Source organism: Rutilus rutilus (assembly GCF_951802725.1).
Source record: "Rutilus rutilus genome assembly, chromosome: 10".
NCBI classification, from domain to species: Eukaryota; Metazoa; Chordata; class Actinopteri; order Cypriniformes; family Leuciscidae; genus Rutilus; species Rutilus rutilus.
This window is the reverse complement of record NC_140215.1, coordinates 11,809,771-11,829,590: the sequence shown is the minus strand read 5'-3', so window position 1 is coordinate 11,829,590 and position 19,820 is coordinate 11,809,771. Positions and strand designations below refer to the sequence as shown.

Sequence of the window (19,820 nt, the reverse complement as noted above, 5' to 3'; positions counted from 1 at the left end):
TATTCATATTCATTACATTCAAACGTTCAGGCATGTACCTGCGGCGCTGATATATGCTGCACAAAATAATAAATACAATATAGCTAGATCTAAATCCGGAGGATATACTATTATTAAACTATTATATACAGTATATATACCATTGCAATTATACCATTTAGAGCAACTTTGCCCAGCACTAAAACTTGCTCAGTGTTAAAGAATTAGGCATTAGACATAACAGTATGACTTTCTCTAAAGCTACTTTGAAATGTGTATTGAAAAAAAGCACTACACAAATAAATTTGACTTGACTTGACAGCAATAAAATCGACTGTAGCAAATGACACCTATGCTTACAGCCAATCGCGCTGCTGTGTAGCAAACGTACCAAAGCATGTGTATCTTGACCAAAGACGCTGCAGGCAAATATTTATAATCAATACGATGATTCCAAATAACAAGTTTAAGACTTACGCACATCACACTGCAATACAAAATGTGTGAAACCGATTACGAAAAGCTATTAAAGTAGCACCATAGTACAAAAGTGAGAAGACAGTGAGAATCAAAGCTACTGCCAAAAAGAAATAAAAAAACACACCAATCAGATAAACATCGACAAGCTCTCCGTAACGCATTCAGAAACACATCCAACATTTACGAAAAGCAGCCCTATTCTCACAGACACACCGACCCTTAGGTACATTAATCATTAAAGCAACAACTGTCACATGATATGACTTATCTGTGCTTTAAATAATGATCCTCCATGTGCGGCACTGCACAGACAGTGGCTGGCCATGAAAGCTTTCATCACAGTGATGAAATGTTCTTCGGTTGTACTGTGGCAGCAGGGCCAAACAGAGCTTTAATCATTCATTTACTTCTCTCAGGAAATAATACATATCATATTTACTCCTTAAAAGCAGCTATCGATGTTCGTCTCGCATGTCACTGCAGTTCTGAAATTCGGGGCCACGCAAATATGTTTAGAGGTCACTTTCCAATGTCAAACTGCATTATCACTAAATGCGCTCACAGACCTGACTCTGGTTATAATTACATAGTGAGTTTGAGAGCGCATAGGGATAAAATAGCATTGATAATGTCCTCTGCATATCTCTATTTGAAGCTAAACATATTCCATATCACAATGACTTCGGGGAAAATATATTTTTTTTTATATGAAGTATCCTATAGATTGTGATTGAGTCAAGCTTCTCCAACAATACATTTGCATAATTCGCAGCAACTCAGGCAATAATAGGTTTAGCATTAATGGTCGTTTTTCAGGTTGATACGGGAACGGATAAAAATCCTCCCAACGGACCATAAACCACAGCAGCCCAGAACAGTGTCTGAAGTTCAACATTGTACAACATTTCAGGAGACATATTTTCACAACTCACACATTCTTTTCATTCAGTTCTGCTGGTCTTTCTCCCTCTATCACTCACTCGCTGTTGTAGGAGATAGACTGGCACCTCTTAAAAAGGTTAAGCAGTGCTTTTGCGTTTCAGGGGGATAATGCAAGCTGATTGCTGAATACACTTACCACAATGCCATTCTATTGCAGAAAATGAATCATCACACTACAGGTTCAAGGTAGACGTAGTGGTTGGAGGCCAGGTTTGTTTAATGCATATATTTTTAAATAGGTTTAAATGTCTGCACAAAATGCTAGAGAAGAATACAGCACAATGACTTGACATTTCTTTTGAGTTTTTCACTGGGTCCTGTGGTGAGAGAAATTATTATTTTTTTAAAGTGCAAAATGTTCCATGTAGTCTCTTAAATAGCATGAACTCATAAAAGCTTTGAATTAGCATTAAAATAATTAAAATAGCATTTTCACGTCACACCTCTCAACTCCCCAAATGTATTTCAATGTCTATCAATTTGCATAATCAGTTTGTGAATTTAATTTGTCACAAAAAACATAAAACCAGTTTTACCCCACAATGGTCTGATAAAGCCTAAAAAAGTACAAATGTTATCTACTCTCGTAGTGGTTAATATGGATATGGCTATATGAGACCTAAGCCTTACAGCCTTGCACGGCCTATGCTCATTTTTTTATTCTTTTACTTTTTATGGTCTCAATTCATCACTGTCGTCTAATCTAAATGTGGTGTACACTCGCGAAGAGGATGTTTGCTGCCAGCACTGTGCCCCAGGGAGAAAAAAATATGGTGGACTGCTCTCCAGAGTCTCTTTCCTCTCGTATCTGACCACTAGAACCAATTATCTCCAAAATGTCCAAGTCTGAGAACCAAGCCATTTTTTAAATTCATTGGTGGTCTCAGATTCAGACTCACTCAATGTTGCAGTTGTAGAAACCACTGAGCAAAGCAAAATAGTGGACTATTTAACCACAAGTCTATAAAGTCCTTCAAACAAGCACTGTTCTACCAACCAGATCAATATGGTTCAAATATTTCAGAGACTATATCAAAGTCTCAAACCTGCAAAAACTTACTGGCATAGAGTATCATGGACGGTTGCAAAAGATCAACCATGTTGTATGCTTAAACTGTCATGCTTGAAAGTTGCACGAAGCATGCTTGAAAGTTGCACGAGATAAAAGAACGGCAGGTTTTAATAGGATGGAGCACTGTTGGCTATCTAGAACAATCGAGAGAGAACACCCATTAAAATTAACATCATTTCCTTAACAGTAAAATTGCACTCTATTGTATGGAGTGGCATGCTGACTCTTAATACTTTTTAAATTGATTTTCATATAGAACTCCCGCGGGGGGCAATTCCATTTCCATACGAGCTTGTGTGGCGCTCTACTCACTCAATTAATCGCATAATACGATCAATTTCTGCACCAAGAGAAGTCACACACCAGCGTTTTCTCATAAGAACAGCTTAGTGTTTTAGCCTTTTTATAGCATGCTCCAAGCTCTGTTATAAAAATCACAAAAAAACATGGCTAGAAAAATGTAAAGAGAAATGGCAGCATTTTTGATATCTCATGAGCCACAGTAGGGTTGAGAGTAACACTGGAATTGTACAAGTTTGCCCAGAGCTGCTGATATATGAAACCAGAGAACCCAGGTATTATCTTTGAGAGTGAATAAAAGAAGAGGATTCATATCATTGGAATTAACAACAGGCATATCTTAGGAATTCCCAACAGCCACTCTCTTATTAATAGTGTTCAAATATCAAGATGTGTTAAATGTATATTTAGGCTTTCCTATTGGATCATCAGACGTCAAAATGTACTAAACATATACTGTACTGTATTCAAAATAATTCTAACAAAACAGAGGTTAAAATTAAGGTTAAACTGTAAAACTGCTTTGCAATTATATGTATCGTGCTGTTACCAATGCCAAGGTCATGGGTTCGATTCCAAGGGAATGCAAGACACTTTGGATAAAAGTGTCTGTCAAATGCATACATGTAAATGGCTCTTTAAGCTTATACATCTAACATTACTCCAGTGAGTAGTAAAAAGATGTACCTAGTACAAATTTATTTTATGATTTCCAGTAGGGATGCACGCTATATCGGCCACCATATGTTCATTTTTAATGTTATCGGTATTGGCCGATAAGAAAATGTGGCTGATATATTGAAGTCGATAAATAATGGATTATTTCCTCTAGCTGAGACACTTCACTTCACTTCATGATATGCGCATCCCATGATGGTTTTGAATTGGCTTGAAATATGATTGGAATCTGATAAATATGATCATTTAGATTTATCTGCCAATATATAATTTATCATTTTCAAATATAAAGAATTATCCATATCGGCCACAATTTTCACATTGGTGCATCCCTAATTTCCAGATGATGTTTTAAAAAAAACAGTAAGAATGAATAGGTGTTGACTTTATACATCAAAATATAGTGCTAGAAGTTATACACATTTTTTATATATGAAAATGTACACTACCGTTCAAAACTTTGGGGTTAGTAAGATTTTTAACGAATAATTGATGAAAGTAGTCTCTCTTATGCTCACAAAGGATGCATTTTTTAATAAAAAATAAAGCAAAAACACCAATATTGTGACATTTGTAAGTGACATCCCATTGAAAGGCTCCTTCCCTACTTACATTGGCTTTGATTGTGTTTGGACTTATCTAGTGATATTTTCTATCCCCTGACACACAGAATCCTTTCTGCATTTTTAAACTTTCATTAAGACATTATTAGACTGAGGAAAACAGTCAAATGATGGCCATGGTGATTTCAGGTTTTACTATCCTTGCCTACATTGTAGGGCCCAAATGTACTCGCAAATCCAGACCCACACACATTCATTCCACTAATTTACAACCACATCCCACAGAAATGCCCTCAGAGAGAATGTTATGGCGTTCTAATCAAACCACTACACATTCACACACCAATACGGCACACAATTCCAGGGCATAAATCTATTAATGCTCCACTGTTAGCATTCATTGGGAGATTTGGAGGAATCCCTTCATTATAGCACTTAACACCTCGAAGGACTATGCCCACTGAGACCAGCACGGCATACAATTTATCACCGGGAGCTTCAATGAAGCTAGACACACACACACACACACACACACACACACACAAACACTGCTATGAGCCAACCTACAATAGCAAAGACCTGAGAGCCAAGAGCTAGAGTCCTAATGGATATCAGCACAGCAAATTGCTCTCCCTCTCTGAAGACAATCCAACAATCCTGAAAAAAAAAAAAAGTGAGTTAAAAGACAGTAAAGCCTTTTTAAGACTACAAGAAGTGGAAGGCCATCCATTTAAAATAAAACAATAAAATAAAACCGTCCCAGTGGATTTTTAGCAACAGCCCTGGAGGTGCAGCAGGTGTTGCGCAGGGATATAATTCATGAGAACATCAAGCTAAATTACAGTTGAACTGACATCACACACTCAATCTAACAAGCGTATATCATCAAGGGATTTCACTGATGATAAGCTGATGAACAAGCCAAGGTTCACTGCAACTGTCAGTCACAAAAATCTTCCTAAAACAACAAAAGCACTAATGAACAAAGTGGGCTGATAGTTATTCTAGAAGAGTGACATCGTAATGTGTGAATTCTCGTGACGTACTTGCCTTGGCTCATATTAAAAGCAGCTACACTGTAAACCCGGATTTCATATGTAATCAAACATTTAAAGTATAATGTACTTACATGACTCAAATCGATTAAGTTTTGATTGCATTACTAGCAAATGTAAGTATGTTAAACTAATTTGTAGACCTAGTTGAGTCTGTGAATAACTTTAAGTGAAATAGCTTTAAATTCCCAAGTTTTAGTCATGCAATGCACTATGGGAACGTGAAAGCCGTCACTTTGCCGCCGTGTTTTTTGCTGAGAAGACGACGTCATTTTCCTGCCGCGCACCGGACAGTCCAGTTGTTGCTGCTAAAACTCGCCAGAGACGGTAAGTAGCTTTGGTTTCGCCCTCCTGATGTCCATTGTTTAGCTATGTCAACTTAATGTGTTTGTGTGTGGATATAAGGGGATGTTGGTGAGTATTGGGACGCTATAACTTTAACTAACGTTAGGTCGGTCGCCATTTTCACCTGCTAGCTAACGTTAGAGTTTGAAAAAAATTTTCACTTGATGCGCTGTTTGTGAGAAGTCCAAGAGAAGCAGTTTGACGTCGATGGACATTAACATTGTCACCCTTTAAGGTACTTAGCTAGCTAGCTAAAAGTTAAGTAGTTACTTTTATCACTGAAGGGGCTTTTTGTGACGGTCCTTGACTTAACAGACGTTTTCAACGTCAAGGTCAACGGACATCACCTGTAGCCACCAATTTGATGGCTTAGCTAGGCAAATTGCCTTACTCTATTGACACACTGTTTGTGAACTTGGAAAACTGTCGTTTTAACCAGTTCAACGGTACATTTTTCACTTGTAAAGTTAGCTTATTGGCGGACGCCGCCTCGCTTTGAACCGCCTCTCGGCAGATTAAACGCTGCGGACGAAAACACGCGCATTCATGGCGGGGAAGGGAGCGCAACCACGTTGTAACATTGCTAACTTTTTTTCTTAATGGAGGGGCATTTTTGAACCGTGTAAAACCGTTGTTGTAACCAGTTCAACTGGATGTTTTTAACCTGTAACTTTAGCGTCTTGGTGACACCGCCCGATCCACGCTGAACGAGGGACACGCACTCGGTGGGAAGAGGAGTGTTAGCGACCACATTTGATTGTTTTTTCCTAGTATTAAATGTGATGACAACTTTGACCATTCATTTTATTATTGTCTTGTGCATGACATAGGCTCCGCTTTAGTGATTATTTTTCCTTCAAGCACTTAAGAGAAAGTGAATTGCAACCGGATGCAAACTTGAGTATATTAGCAATACACACCTCTAATAATGACATTACGGCTTTAATGTTAGCTTACTTGAAAATACAGGTATATTGTTGCAATAGAATACTGTAGCTATAAGTTCCCTTGTCTCTTATTTTCTTTGTTTTATTGTGTTGCAGGTCATGGAAAGAGATTCTTTTGAACCCAATATCCTGAGATTAGCAACAAACTGAATATCAATCTCTGAAAATTATGCTTTGGAAGTGTAAGTATTGCCCTCTTCGCTGTGAAAAGAGAGCACAGCTATTTAAGCATTATAGGCTAAAACATGGAAGTTATGCAAGAACAGAGCCTTTTCCTTGTTTACATCAGGAATGTCCATGTACATTTAAATCACTCAATGCACTAAAAGTACATTTATCCCGCCTTCACACCAAAACTCCTGATCAGCAGCAACCAGATGCACCAGTTAAATTTTGCTGTCTGTCATGTGGGTTTGCCGAGTCTTGTTCTCAGACCGACTACTTTACTCACCTGCATACTGCACACTTAAAAGTAAACCATAAAGTCAGTTGCCCATATAAAGACTGTAACTTTGAAACCAGTATGTACTCCACTTTCAAAGCACACAAGAGTAAAAAACACCAGGACCAGAACTGGAAAAGGTTCAAGTCAGAAATTATTGGTTTGGATACTGTAAGCGATGACAGTGATGCTGCACAAGACCAAATGTCACATGCTGATGATATGGACGATTTAGAAGATGTCAGTGTAGAAGCCAGTGAGACTGATCTTCGTGATTTAGAAAAACAGCTTGAGCACAACTTAGCATCTCTTCTGTTAAAGATGCAAACTGTCCTGCACATACCAGAGAGTTCTGTGCAAGAAGTAATACAACAGCTTTGTCAAATCAATAAGCTGTCACAGCCACTTCTGCATAACAGAGTGAGGGACGTTCTAAAGAAATATTATGTTGACATCAATGAAACAGTTGTGAGAGAGCTTACCAGTGTTGTGTCAGAAAGTAACATAATGGCATTTTGTGCCAAAGATGGATCCCTAGGAACTGCTAAAAGGAGAGCGGCCTATGTACGTAGAGAGTTTCCACTGGTGAACCCCATTGAATACTGTGTGGAAAAAGGCAAAAAAACACTTGCATATGTCCCTATTGTTCCCATGCTCCAGAAGTTGCTGAACAAAACTGACATATTAGATAAAGCCATGTCAGAAAAAGTACATGTCCCACAGGAATATAGATCATATGTAGATGGCCAGTGCTTTAATGAAAACTCTCTTCTTGCAAGGGACGAGTTCACAATTGCTCTTGGACTTTACATTGATGACTTCGAAGTAGCCAATCCTCTAGGAACATCAAAGCTAAAACATAAAATGTGTGCCATATACTGGGTCATTGCCAACATACCTGCAAAATATAGGTCAACCCTTAACTCAATCCAACTTGCACTACTGTGCAATACCTCAACAGTCAAAGAGTGTGGTTACGCTAAAGTTCTGCAACCTCTTATCTATGATCTAAAGTCATTGGAGCAAAATGGTGTTTACTTGGAGCAACTAGGTGAGAGTGTGAAAGGCACAGTCTTGTATGTTGTTGCTGATAATCTTGGTGCCCACTCCCTTGCAGGATTCCTGGAGAGCTTCACTACTGACAAGTTCTGCAGATTCTGTTCGGCAAGCAGTATTGACACACAACACCAAGAGGTATGTTCTGGTTTCTTTAAACTCCGAGACAAAGACTCCCATGATAAGCAGGTGCAGGAGGTGAGAGAGGACCCAGCTTTGAGTCGGACTTATGGTGTGAAAAGAGCATGTCCTTTAACTGAGAATCTTGAGCACTTTCATGCAGTCACTGGTTACCCCCCTGACATCTTGCATGATATATTGGAAGGCATTGTTCCAACTGAGTTGTCCCTTTGTCTTAAAGACCTGATAGACAAGGGGTATTTCACACTAGAAATGTTAAATCAGACCATCAGAAACTTTAACTACACATTTACTGACAAAACAGACCGACCTCAGATTATTGGAAAGGGATTTTCCGCCAAAGGGACCATTGGTGGAAATGCCCATGAGAATTGGTGTCTCATAAGGCTTCTTCCATTTTTTATTGGTCACTGTGTCCCTGAGGGTGACAACACTTGGGAAATTGTCATGCTTCTCAAAGATGTCGTTGAGCTAGCTGTTGCACCAAGGCATACTGAGGAGACACTGCATTTCCTGGACTGTAAAATAGCAGAGCACAGACAGCTGCTGCAGTCAACTTTTCCAGATTTTCGTTTAAGGCCAAAGCATCACTTTGTGGAACATTACCCTCAGCTTGTAAGGAGATTTGGTCCCCTGTCTGATGTTTGGACGATGCGCTTTGAGGGGAAGCACAAGTTCTTTAAAAAGGCAATTCGCAATGTGCAAAACTTCAAAAATGTTGCCATGACACTTGCTACCAAACACCAGAAAGCAGTCAGTTACCACCTTGACTGTAGCTCTTTTTTCAGACCATCAGTTGAGATGACAAAGGTTACCCCAGTTTTGCTTGCCTCTTTCCCTTTGAACGTTCAGAGAGTAATTGCGCAAAACATTACAAAGCCTGGGTCGGTTCTTAATGCATCATCTGTCTGTGTAGATGGAATCAAATATCATCCCAACATGATACTCTCTACTGGCTCATGCTCAGGTCTCCCTGAATTTGCCCAGATTCAAAAGATTGTGGCTGTTAACACAGAAATTATGTTTGTTTGCCACAAAATGACAGCATGGTATTGTGAGCATTTAAGATCTTACCAACTTGTCTGTAATGAGGTCCCCTCTTTGGTTGTGGTTCAGATGTCAGACTTGAATGATGTCTTCCCATTATCAGCATATAGGGTACAAGGAGAACTTATGGTAACACTGAGACGATATGTTATTTGTTAAATACCTGTCTTTTATCATGGTTTCACAGATGGCTGAGCAACAGAATATAACCATGAGGGTTATTGTCTCCGAGGGAGATATAAGAAAGATGACGACAAAACGACCTGACACACTTGACGATTTGATTGGCTGGCTTAAAGGCACTCTCCAAGCGAACTATAGTTTCACCCTACAGTACCAAGATCCTGAATTTAACAATGAACTGTGTAACCTCACCAGTCTCTCTGAGCTCCCAGAGAAGCCAACAATCAAAATCATCCCTATGATTGAGCTTGTACCAATCTCACCAAACACTGAATCATATGGTGACACAAGCAGCCAGGCTGACACTGAGATCCTGTCCAGCTCCCCTCTGGATAGAAGTTTTCAGTGGCCAGAGGTATTTGACGTTCCCAAATTTTCGGTTGATGTTGAGTACAGACTTCGTCAAGGTAACCTGTTGTATCTCAGGGATGGAACCTATCTTAAGGTGACAAAAGAGTTGAAACATGATATCCTTGAGAAACTGGCTGAGACCATGTATACATTTAAAGCCTACCCAGAAAAGGACGATTTTGAAGCTGTTGCAAAAGCATTAGTACAAACCCACCCGTGTCTCCAAGAATCAGGGTCATCCTCCGGCTGGATTGGATGGAAGAACAGTCTGAAGTTCAAGATGGGTAATTATAGAACTAAAATGCGCCAGATTGGACGAGTTGATGTCACTGTCAATGGTGGTAAACGTGGAAGGTACACTGCAAATGCAGACCCTCCTCACAAAGGCATAAAGAAGCCAAGGAAAGGGGAAATAAATTTCCTACCTGAATATCCAGAGGGGAGGGATGAGCACAACCTGGAAGAAGCTCGCCAGGTTTTGGTCAATGAAATGATGAAGACAAAGCCAAATGGGTCCCTTGTTAAGAAAGAGATGGACGTGACGTTTGCGCTTCGGAGAAAAGAAGTTGTCCAAAACAAGCCTGCCATCAGCCAGATGGTACATCGATGGCCAGCTCTTTTCACAGAAAGCCAGGTATGTATTACTGTTGAATGTTTCGAAAAGACGTACGTGTTACTGTAATGTTGAATACAATTTGTCCATAGATTCTTGTTTTTAGCTTCTTATGCAAAACATGTTTTGTTTCAGGTTTTTTACGAGTTCACCAGAGTGGTGGGGAAAAGTCTGCAAGAGAATTTCTTTGATGAACTTGATCGTTTCTCTCCAAGGCTGATGGACCTCTTTAGGAAGAAGAAAGGCCTGACCGGCCAGCTTTTGGCTGAGCTTTTACGTCACACAAAGGTGGGTTTGACTACATTAGTCGACTACATCTTTCATTTCTCTATTCATCTCTTTTGTCTTTTCTTTTTTCTCTGCTCTTTCTTTCTTTCTTTCTTTCTTTCTTTCTTTCTTTCTTCTTGTACATAAATATTGTGGTGGAGGTGGAGGTGGTGGTGGGGGGGGGGGGGGGGGGGGGGGTGATTAAGGCACAACAAAAAGGTTAAATATCATATATTTTTATTGACAAGTACACATTTCCATTGCCAACACTTAATGTCAGATAACTTAAGACATTGCTTTTCCATTGCTACACTTTCTATGACTGCTCCACAGATTTCTTATTGCAAGTTTTGCTCATACACACACACCGAACTGGACCTGGAGAGGGAGGTGGACACACACACACACACACACACACACACACACACTCCGACCTGGACCTGGAGAAGGGAGGTGGACCCACACTCACTCACTCAGACACACACACACACTCACTCAGACACACACACACACACACACACTCCGACCTGGACCTGGAGAGGGAGGTGGACACACACACACACACACACACACACACACACTCACTCCGACCTAGACCTGGAGAGGGAGGTGGACACACACTCACTCAGACACACACGCACACAAACCTGGAGATGGAGGTGGACACGCACACACAAACTTGCTGACACACTCAAACACAGGCTCACACACACTCAAACACAGGCTCACACACACTCACACATTCAAAAAGACTCACACACACAGATTCAAACACAGACACACACTCAAACACAGACTCAGACACACAGGCTCACACGCGCATACACACCATCCTGGACCTGGAGGTGGACACACAGACTCAGACACACACACACACAGACTCAGACACACACACAAACACACTCAAAGTTACTGACACACACACTCACACATTCAAAAAGACTCGCACACACAGATTCAAACACAGACACACACTCAAACACAGACTCAGACACACACAGACTCACACACACACACACCAACCTGGATCTGGAGGTGGACACACACACAGACTTGCACACACACACATATACACACACAGACACACACTGATATTGATATTGTGGCGGGCCACCACAAATTAATGAATGTATGGGAAACCCTGATGTGAGTATCCTTAGCAAGATAGGTTTTAACTCTTGTGTCCACTATCTTGCAGACCACTGAGCCAACAGACATCAGGTGCCTATGTCTTCGGGGACTGCCTGTCATCTTGGCGGATGATTCTTCTGCCTTCTTCAAGACATGCTCTGTAAGTTAATTTGTTTTTGTAAATGTTGCAGGTGCATGCTCCTTTTGTCTCATTTTTAGCTGTTAATGAACACTTCCGTTCATTTTTCACCCATTCAAAAAAAAAAAAAAAAAGGTGAAAGGTACTGAGAGTCATAAAAAAAATATTTCAGCAGGACTGTGACTGAAAGTGGGTAAACTCCATATTTTGGGCAAAGTGTTGCAAACTGTACAGATCCAAATATGGCATTTGATAGAAATTTAAGACTGGTATCATCCTTTTAATATAACTTACTTTCAGTGTGGTTTATATTGTACAATGCTTTTCATTATAAACAGTCACAGGTTATTTTTGGTGGACAAAACACCATTGTCTAACTGGCATGTTTATGTTCTCTCCTTGTCAAAACGTTTCTTTCACTGTTAGGATGTAACTGACAAGGACTCGTACATTGAAACTCCAGTGGGAATTCTTTGCCTTGGTCAAGAAAATACCCAGCTCAACCCATCCAGAGTAGGGATCATCTTGGAAGGGTCTGTGGTAATGGATGAACTGGCCAACCTGCCTCAGGCCTTCTGTGTCCTTTTTGGACTGATCTATGCCCTGCACCTGGACTACCCCAAGTGCATGAAAAACACTTTCAACTTTGTTCAGCAAGTAATGCTCAAACTGGGTAGAAGTGAGCTGGTACCCAAAATTCAAACTTTGAAAAATCAGCTGGAAGCATAAAACAGGGTTCGAAGTGGCTCTACTACTGTTCCAGATTTGTTTGCCACAGTTTGTAACGTTGGACCTTTATGAAAATGTTTACTGTTGTGTATGGTTTGGGGTACATGTGTCCTGTGGTATTTGCACTGATTTTTGCACAAGATTCCATGACACAGGCTTTGATCAAATTTCATTTCATATTAGTTGGGTATTTTAGTTACATTACCAACTAAATGGCAGATGTCTTGGTGCATTTTAGATTTTCAAGATATATAGGGTAGATTAGTCATGTTTAGTCATATAAATGGGAATGTTCAACTATATAAAAAAATTCCCTAACAGGAGTGTAAGTTATAATACAGTTTTAATGTGATTTGTTGTGATAATGATGTACACATGCTTGAGCACAATAAGTGTTTTTGTTGGCATGAAGGTGCTTTGTTTTATGCAATGTTCAGGGCATGAATGACACATTTTGTCACTGTTTCAGGCTCATGATTCAAGGTTGTAAAAGCAGGGGACAACAACCTGCAAGTTAATGCTGTTTTCAAATAAAACAGTAAAAAAATGACTTTTGTATTGCGTATTTGTCTTAATTTAAATGTTCTAGTTTAGCCTATTCAATGAATACAAAGGTTTAGTTACTTTAACTTAAAATAGTAAGTGGAGTTCATGTGACAAGACAATTAATATTACAAGAGATTGTAAGTGAAATCAACTTGGCATTCAGTGTTTTGAACTTAAAATAATAAGTCCACCCTTTCATGCATTTAAGTTAAATGCGCTCAAGTTTTCATAACCCATTACTTAAAGTTTTTAAGGCAACCGGTTTCCTCAAATTTTTTAAGTGAATTCAACTTATCCGGGCTTACAGTGTAGCGTACAGATTACCAATGTATTCTTAGTAAAATTCTTAATAAATAAAGTATATGTATATAAATATCCGACACAACCTTGCTCGAGGCAAAAAATGTTCATTACTTTAAATCTAACAGAGGGTATTTTAATTAACATCTGTGATTTGAATTTTTGGAATTAGTTTCCCAAAAGATTCATTCAGTGTCCCTTTCTGCTGGTTGGTGGAGACAAGTTCAGTGTCTTTTTGCATCATGAATGAGTCATTGAATCAGTCAAGGGCTGTTCACACTGACAGCAATTTGCAGGGACATAGTAATCAAAGGTTATTCATTTTCAAAGAGAGTTACACGAGTGGCAAGAGTCAATTTGCGAAAATGAGCAGCAACAGATCCGGCGACTACCATAGGAGCCCAGCAAGTGATCCAGCCCCTAATAGAGTTGGATACCACAGCAAAGTAAAGTAGGTAAGACTACTACCAACCACAGTACAGTGTGTGAATCTGCGACCTTGAGTGATTTAATCGCTGCTTTCAATTAACTGTTCATTAAAAACTCTGAGTCGTTATAATCATTGTATCAAATCAATATAGAACAAGCAAAATAGCATTTTAGTGCATCCCGTGAATGAGCATGGCATTGGTTGGAGTTGCTGAATGAACATCTCGTTCGTTGCTGAATTTGGAACCGCATACTACTCCAATTTTAATTATATCCTTCTATGGCAGGAATAGTATGCTAGTATGTGGCTCTGAATTCAGCAACTGTTCTTGAACAAAATGAATGAATGAACAAATCATTTTGTTTGAATATTTGCTGACAAACTCAAGTAGTCATGTCGTTCCTTCAGTTTGTATGAAGAATTAAGAATGTTGTCTGCAAGAAGAACTGGAGCGTGTCACAAATGAACCGAAACTCTGTGTTTAGGCTACTTGCCTCACAGACATGAGAAATAGGCATATTAGAAAGCTTGAAATGTCTACTTTTAAACAAACCAATTAGAATCGAAAACAAATACTTTCTGATTATGTAATCCAAATGAAAGGTGCATTTCCCTCTATAGGCACGAGTCAGCAACGTCAACTTCATCTTTGTAGTCAACACTGACTCAAAAACACTAGTTTAAAAATAAACAATTAAAATGTTTCCTTGCTATTTTATCGACACATTCATAAAAGGCTACTTTTGGCAGGGCTTTGCAGCAAACTTTTTGTGTGCATTTGTTCCGCCCCCCACCGGCCTATATAAGTCATTGAGTCTGTTAAAAAAAGTCAACAAACTGAAAAAATAAAACCAACGTTTTTTAGGTAATATGTATTGTAATCTTGTTAAAATGGATTTCATAAAATTGGTATCGAAAAAAGTATCGTTCAGGAACCGGTATCGAAGTCAAGGTATCGGTATCGAAACGATACCTAGCCCTACTTAAAAGATTCATTCAAATGTACAGATCAGTAAACTACCACCACTTTTAGCAAAAACAAAACAAATTTCTGTTTTCAACTTCATGTCGCGGAATTCAGTTTTCTTTCATTTTGGTTATATTTTATAATTAATGTTAGTTTTTTTTTTTTTTTACTTCAATTACTTGCATATGCATAGTAGCCTACATAACAAATTGATTTTAAAAGTGGTTGATTAACTTTGTAGCATATTTGTTGTCAACACGAACCTTTGTACCAATGGTTACCAATTGGTACTTGGTGCCAATATCAAACCAATGTCAAATAATATCAAAATTTTGAAAATCATCATTCACAACACACTTGTTCGACAACATGTTTCACATTGCCACGCCTTCCCAGCGACACAACTCGGCCACTCTGGATTCATCTGGAATAGAGTTCGAGTTGGTGTTCGAAACTCCACTTGAAGCAAAAAGCGTTCACTTGACGCAAGTTGGATCTGCATTTCAACACCCGTGCGCCAAACTCGCCAAAACGTGGAATTAAAGTAATCTGTTGACTAGCATTATCAACTAGCCTCACTGTGTAAATCTGCACTGTGCAAACAAAAGCTTGGTCTCTTAAGTTGGATAAAGACTAACCGTCATTCAGATCAGAGGAATGGTCTTCCATCCAACGTTTTCCCACTAAATGCATTCCATTTCTTTTCTGGAACACATCGACAGTGCTTGTTGCTGGTGGTCGCGCTTTTCTAAATGGGTTAATATGTAGCGCTCTACCCCCACCTGCCGTCCTGTGAGAGCCAGCCTCTAAAATACATACACACTTCACAAGACTTTAGCAGCTGATGGTCAAGTTCAAAGACGCGCCTGAGTCACTGGAGCTGTGTTTCGAACTATATGACGTGTGTTTGTTATTAACATACTAACAACACATGCACTACGCGCCTCCACCCATAAATGCAACCTTTATTATGGTTATCTCAAGAAAATTACTCTGCTCAACGTGCCCTTAAATTAATATTTTTGAATGAAATGATTAATATTAATAACATAAAACAAAAATAAAAAGTAATATACTATGTAGCCTATGTAAACTCACCCTTTCATGTAGGCTACTTCTATATAGGTTATTTATATTATAGAAATGTAGTGTTTTTTTTACGTAAAAGAAGCAAACAAAGCATGTCATGCGTAATTGTAAAAAGTAACTTTTTTGTCAGAGATTACGATCAAATGCAATCCATAGCCAATATCTAAATCTAGCAAACGCTAGATCTCCACCAGACCACCTCGAGAACCGTCTGCAAGAATTCTCAAGCCCCACATGAGTATATGAAAACAAGTGCAAACAGAGAGCCTTTGCATTGTTAATAAAAGGTAAGCTTAATCTGTCAAAAGAAATGTTTTCTCCAAAGGGACGTGCCCAAACTGCAAAGCAGCGCACAACAAATCCGCCCCACTCCTCGTAGCTACGTTCCCCTCATTCAGATAGACGACCCTTCAGCGAAATGCATGCCTGAGAGCAAGTCTATTTTCTCACACTTCTCATTTTCATCCTCACAATCATGCGTCCATACCTTGGCTGCCACCGACGAGCAATCCGAGGAAACAGAGGACGGTCCGAATCATTTTCAGCAGGTCCTGATGGACAGCGGCCAGTGCTCGAAGTGAGTTGAACGGACGCTGGACGCTGGTTCTCCCTCTCCGCGCGTGTCAGTCGCTGGCGCGCACGAGCTCGCTCACTACTCACTCGCTCACTGTCTGCCACAGACGGGATCTGTTGAGGAGCTCTAAGCAGCTGTGCCTCAATGCAGTACTTTTTTCAAATGCGCCGAACCAGCCCAACCTACCAGCAGCAGTGCATCGCGTCAGGTACAAACCAATGTCCATCATCAGATCAGTCATAGGTATTGATTATTCAGTAGCCTCTCATAAACAGTGGAGTCCTGAAGTCTAAAACCACATTAGAATATGAGCTATGGTCCCATTTAAGCGCGAAATTAATCGTTTTATGATTTTGAAAAAAAAAAGTAGGCTACAATAAAGAATGATGTAAAATATTTGTCAATCAAATAGGCCTATTATAGCTTTCAAGGTCAATTATCAAATAAGAACATTTGCAACATTGGTCATTGGTCAACTCCTTTGGACAAAAAGTCAGATGTTTTTGCTTCCAATAAAGCTCAAGGTGATCTTTAAGACATTCTCAAATAGTTTTGCATTTTTATTCCAATTTTGTGAAGAAGAAGAAAAAAAAATGTCACGTGACATGAATGAAATAATAAGTTCAAGTTCAGTGCATTGCATCATACAGTATCACATGCAGTATGAGGTTCCATATATCCCTATACTATACGGCATATACAACTTTTATTCAGAGAACCATTTCCCAGGCTCTTTGGCTTGTTTATCTAATTCCAGGCAGGAAACTTAAAACCCTCAAAAGACCGCATTGGGCCATTACATCAAGCTACATAAACTTCCTTTAAGGTCCATTTTGGGGGGGGATGGAGTGTTAACTACAAACACTCCTTTTTTTTTTTTTTTTTTTTTTTTTGGTCCCTGTGACTCATAACTGTGCATGGGGCAGAACATGATACTGGAGTTACTAAAGCTAAACCCCCAAAACTCACTGACCACCAATTGAACATACTGCACTCCATTACTCTGTTCCAAAATGGCTTTTTTTAGTTCAGTTTTTATTTACTCATAACATTAAGCACACATACACACACATAACTGGTGGCAGGAAAAATATATGCGACTTTAAAAATACCTCCATTTCACCTTGACATAACACACACATTCCCTGCAGAGAGGATGATATTCTGGAGGAGAGGCTTAGTGTATGTTTAGGTAAAGCATGGCTCTGGTTCTGTTTACCTGCAGCTTAGTGCTGTTTATTTATCTAAGGAGATGATGCAGGCACTGTCATGGAAAAAAGCTGTTGCATTAACGCAGAAAGGAGAAGAGATGTGGCAATGAGCCATGCGCTATACAAATCTAGAAAGAACAGAATTAATTTGAGGGCAAATTCTGTCAAATATCAATTTCAACACTTGATGATTTTGTAGGCTCATCTATAATGTACAGTTAGTGGAGAATTGTTATCACGTAAGTACTTAATGTCTCAGCTACAAGAAGTAGATGGAATGCTTGCAATTTCTAAGAACAAATTCCTGATCGCACAGTTGCTTTAAAGTGAAAGAAGAGAATTTAGCAAAAAGAAAAGTCAGTGAGTGCAAACAATCACCTTCCACTTTGATAACAAAGGCTTATTCATAGAGTTCCTAGGCTGCAAGGTTTGTAGCCGAGGCCCGAGTCTGAAATGATAAGACTCAGCTTTGACTCTATTTTAATGTCAGAATAATGTCCTCAAGGCTGGCGTCCTGCTAGTTCAGTCAGCTGAATAGCCATGTTCCTTTTAGGATCTAAACATTTAATATCTCAAGCAAATCTCTGTTCGGCTCCATGTCCATGGATGTTTTCTGATCTAGAACATAAATAACAGGGGAAAACAGAATCTATAAAACAGGAACTTCAAATTAAGCAGCAATTTCAAATGGTGACTTATTCATGGCTGCATGGTTTGCTTCTATTGGGAAACACTAAGGTTGATCTTTGAAACATGCATCCCATTAATGCTATAACTATTCCAATTATCTATGAACATAATTTTGAATGACTTCTTTCATTTCCTGAAGGACTGATAGAAATGGACAGAGCCAAATGCATATTTGGGTGTAATAGTTTCAACAGTTGTTTTCCAAATGAAGTTATTATGCTTATTACGCTTAAAAGCTCCACGATGAAGAGGAAAACCTCTCAATTTCAAGCTCTTCTGCCCCTGACAGACACAACACTTTATAACTCTCCAGATAACATCATTAATGAATATAAGTGGAATGAATACTTTGTCACAGTCAAATGCTCAGCATACATGTCACATATAAAAGGAGCTTTTAACAGGAAGCTGAGACACACAGACAGTGTAGATACGGGATTAATGAGTCAGAGAGAATGAGAGGCTGTGATTAAGAGGTTCCTGTGTATCACAGACCAGTTCAGAGCATTTTCTCATGTGTGGCTGGAGCGAAACAGAATACTGGGCATAGAAACTTCCTGCAGTACATGCTGGACGAGAGATGAGCCAAAACTTAGAGGTGGAACAAAGTCAGAAATGTTGATTTAAGATCAAATATCCTGAAGGATCAATCTATAATATTATGTCACGTTTCTTTTTTGACAAGGCAGAGGTAAAGTTGAACTGAGAGTTGCAAAGTCATTATGTACTATAAATCATCAATTTATTTTTTAACAAGAAATTAATTAAAACAGTGGTTCTGACCTGGTGGTTTTCCTAGGGTCACAGACAAAAGGTAAGGTAAATGCAATTTATTAAATACAGCACCACAATTATTATTATTATTATTATTTTATTTTATTTTTTCTGTGAATTATTGGCTGCTAAGAGGATTAAAACCATTTAAATTCAGGGCACAATTAGAAAACAACATGGTTATTCTTTTTTTTTAAATAAAATTTAAGAAAAAAAAAGAATTAAACAATATAAATAAATAAACTCTTTATAAGAATGGCATTTCACAAGACGTTAATACATTCTCACAACATCGAATAATTACGGTTGGCGTGCTACACGGACCCCCAAAAGTATATTATTAATATTGCATAAACATTATATTATAACATATAAAACTTTTTGGTGTATGTTCTTTGCTTACAAATGTTATGTTAAAAATACTAAATTCCATTTACTTTGATCAGTTTATATGATGCAGTGGCATGCATGCATTTTTATTACTTTTAAGTGAGGCCTATAAAAATATTAAGAATATATGTAGCTTTATTTAATAAACAATGACTGTGCACACTTCAGCACATATATAGCCTCTTAGATTCTAGTCAGAATGTGAGTCTGATACTGCTCCATTGGGCTGTGTTTCAACCATAGACAGTAAAAGAAATGGACACAGCGACCCCATTGGATTCAATGGAGAAAAGTGAAGTCAATTAGAAGCACTCACTTCCTGATGGCTGACCATACTGCGCAGACTCAAACTGAGCTTGACGACGTAGATGTGACGTGAGCAACCCAGC

General features: G+C 38.9%; 2 protein-coding genes across 5 annotated transcripts in view; one reads left to right on the top strand and one right to left on the bottom strand.

The window, feature by feature from the left end:
* Positions 1–16,530, bottom strand: part of LOC311298625 (neural cell adhesion molecule 2) — a 245,862-nt gene extending 229,332 nt beyond the window's left edge. For 2 of the 3 annotated variants that reach the window (XM_084421711.1, XM_084421712.1), the window contains exon 1: positions 16,280–16,498. In XM_084421711.1, coding sequence (XP_084277837.1) covers positions 16,280–16,331 — 52 coding nt within the window. In that variant the 5' untranslated portion in view covers positions 16,332–16,498. Of the gene's footprint in view, positions 1–16,279 lie in introns of all 3 variants that reach the window. The other variant, XM_084421710.1, reaches the window with a different exon arrangement.
* Positions 5,154–12,988, top strand: LOC311298626 (sterile alpha motif domain-containing protein 3-like). Of its 2 annotated transcripts, XM_084421714.1 has the most exons (7): positions 5,154–5,396; positions 6,458–6,543; positions 7,921–7,997; positions 9,235–10,215; positions 10,330–10,482; positions 11,660–11,752; positions 12,158–12,988. In XM_084421714.1, the coding sequence occupies exons 4-7, from the start codon at positions 9,235–9,237 to the stop codon at positions 12,458–12,460; spliced, it is 1,530 nt and encodes a 509-aa protein (XP_084277840.1). In that variant the 5' UTR covers positions 5,154–5,396; positions 6,458–6,543; positions 7,921–7,997; the 3' UTR covers positions 12,461–12,988. The 2 variants fall into 2 exon arrangements, with proteins under 2 accessions (XP_084277840.1, XP_084277839.1); XM_084421713.1 differs by having other exon boundaries at positions 5,154–6,543.
* Positions 16,531–19,820: the final 3,290 nt, after the last annotated feature.